At 40.2% G+C, this 2,557-nt stretch overlaps 1 protein-coding gene across 1 annotated transcript; it reads left to right on the top strand.

The window, feature by feature from the left end:
* Nucleotides 1-1,078: 1,078 nt before the first annotated feature.
* On the top strand, nucleotides 1,079-2,545 carry LOC105450627. The gene is made up of 2 exons (XM_011690560.1): nucleotides 1,079-2,187; nucleotides 2,368-2,545. Exons 1-2 carry the CDS (start codon nucleotides 1,079-1,081, stop codon nucleotides 2,543-2,545), a joined length of 1,287 nt encoding a protein of 428 aa, XP_011688862.1.
* The last annotated feature ends 12 nt before the right edge of the window (nucleotides 2,546-2,557 follow it).

Below are 2,557 nucleotides of genomic sequence, written 5' to 3' on the forward strand. Positions count from 1 at the left end.
TTTTTAGACAGGATGATTCAAGAAGAAGATCCTGAAAATTTAATAGAAGACATCATTATTGATGCGGAACAAGACCTCAACAATGAAGAGGAGGAGGAACAGCAAGAGTCAAACTCTGCTAGAAGAGAATCAGAATTCGACGGGGAATACACAACCGACGATACAAATTCTGATTCATCATATCAGAACGGCTTAACCAGACCCAACACATTAATGGGAAGCCTGGAAGCCAACAATAAACAAACAATATCGTCCGAAGAAGAGAACGAAAACAAAATAATAGTTGTCAGCAGCGAAAGTACAAACGAGTCAATAGACTTGAAGAAGAGGAGGAGAAACGAACGCACTTGGAAGAGACGACAAAATATCGCGGCTAAAAACAACGCATCAAGGGCGAGAGATCCCGTCGAGGTGTATACAACTTATCGTCAAAAAGATGTGCCAGTCGTATCAAAAAGTCAGTTAAGGACCCGAGGATCAAATAGTTCGTACGAGGAGAGAAGAAAGCAGGAGATACAATCGCAATTCCAGGAACACCAGCCAGACGAGCTATGGGACCAATTGGAATTAGCGAAAACCTTAGCCTATAAGGCTGATTCGCATGCAGAGGACAACGGAAATAAACCAAACATATGGATTCGTAAACGAAACGATCCAAATATTAATAAATTTAACAAGTTTAATAAAACTTACAAATCTTCGAGCGACGAAGATAGCATTACCACTTCAAAGAAGAGGAAATGGCGAAGAGTGAAGAGGCACTCTGACGACCCTACATCAATGAAGATTTTAGCCAATGGCCGAAACTACAACCAAAGATCTCAAGATTCCAACAAGAGGAATGAAAATTGGCGAGGAGTAAACGAGGATTCCGATAAATCGTCACAATCAAGCTGGAGATCAAATTCTATAAAAAAAAGTAGAAAATCTAAAAGTTTCTCTCCGCAAAATGCTAATAATGCTAGGAGAAGACCAATAATGAAAGATATATCGCTGTGCGATACGAAAATTAAGATACAGCCTAGAAATAATCAACCTACGGCTAGTAATAATAATAAAAATGGTTTTAAATAACCAAATGAAGAATAAACCAGGTTTCGCAACCCGAAGAGGGGTTCCAAGCAACACCGAACAGAGGATTGCAACGAACAAACCTGAGGAGCTACATGAGAACACACCGGAGCTATCAACCAATAGGAAGCCCGGAAATCTAAATGACAGAATTGTCACACCCTCGACGAATATAACGAATAAACAAAGAAATAGGAAATATAATAAACAAATTTCCAACAATAATGCAAATAATAACAGTCGAGAGAATAATCCATGCAAAGAGCAATATAAAACGCGTGCCAGAAGATTCTGGATCGCGCGTGCGCGTCAAACTGGAGGGGGAAGCAGACAAGAAGATCCTTCAGCCATGTTGACAGCAGTCGAAACCTATCTTTCACGAAAAGCAGACGTACAGAGGAAGAATAAAAAGTGCGCTGGATTAAAAAGTGAAAGTGAATTAGCAAGATTGTTAAAAATGTCCTACCGTACATACGAAGAAGCTCGAGAAGAAGAGTTAACACTTCTGGAAGAATTACGCAGAAGGAATAAGGACATACATTACGCAGAAGAATGCGAGAAACGAATATCAATTCTTAAGAAATTGATACAAGAGATTCCTAAAATTAGAGAGGAAGATAGACAAGCATTCGAGGAAGAAGAACACGAGCAAGCCATTAAGACATCACAAGCGGTGCATGACTTGCATAAGATTTCAGCAAAAGGACTATACGTAAGCGATAGGTTTACAGTCCGGGATAAAAACGAAAGTGAGATATGTGACGTATCTCTAACAATGGCGACACTAGATGATGAAATTACAACAGATGGAAAGAGAAAGAAATTCAGAATCATCCTAGATGTGTCGGACGATGGAAAGATTAAACAGATCAAAGCAAGAGAAGGACAAATAATAGAAGGCGAAAACAGCATGACAGAAGAGAAGGAAAGTACACCGTCCACTTTAAGGAAAAGAAAAGCTGAGCGTCTCATAATTAAAGCAATTGATCAAGTGGTGCAAAAGAAAGAAACACCAAGAAAAACAATGAAAGGTACAACAAAACAAAGAGCTGAAAACATGGAAAATTCTCCATTTAACGAAGAACTAAGACAAGTCTTATCACCAATCGAAAACAGGTCGGGGGTAAGACAAAAAGCTTCAATTACCAAAGATTTATATCTTAAATTGTCACGTGTTGATACTCAACACGAACAATTGGCGAGGAGAATGCAACCGACCAGAAGTTCTGGATCGGATGCATCTTTGTCAATTGTAGATTTTAATGAGGAACTAAAAGGTAACGATGTCATATGCAGCCGTCAGGAACCCAATGCAGACCAGAGGACGAGTACTCCGGAAAGTGGTACCCACGACGAGCAGACAACTCAACGGACTCTTCGAACTAAAGGTGCCTTTACATGGGAGCGACGAGCGTCGAGCGTCGAGCGTCGAAATGCGCAGAAGATTATTGCGCAGCTTGACGCAGCTTCTTGACGCTTGAATCTG

Source organism: Wasmannia auropunctata, unplaced genomic scaffold (genome assembly GCF_000956235.1).
Source record: "Wasmannia auropunctata unplaced genomic scaffold, wasmannia.A_1.0 LD336060.1, whole genome shotgun sequence".
Taxonomy (NCBI): Eukaryota; Metazoa; Arthropoda; class Insecta; order Hymenoptera; family Formicidae; genus Wasmannia; species Wasmannia auropunctata.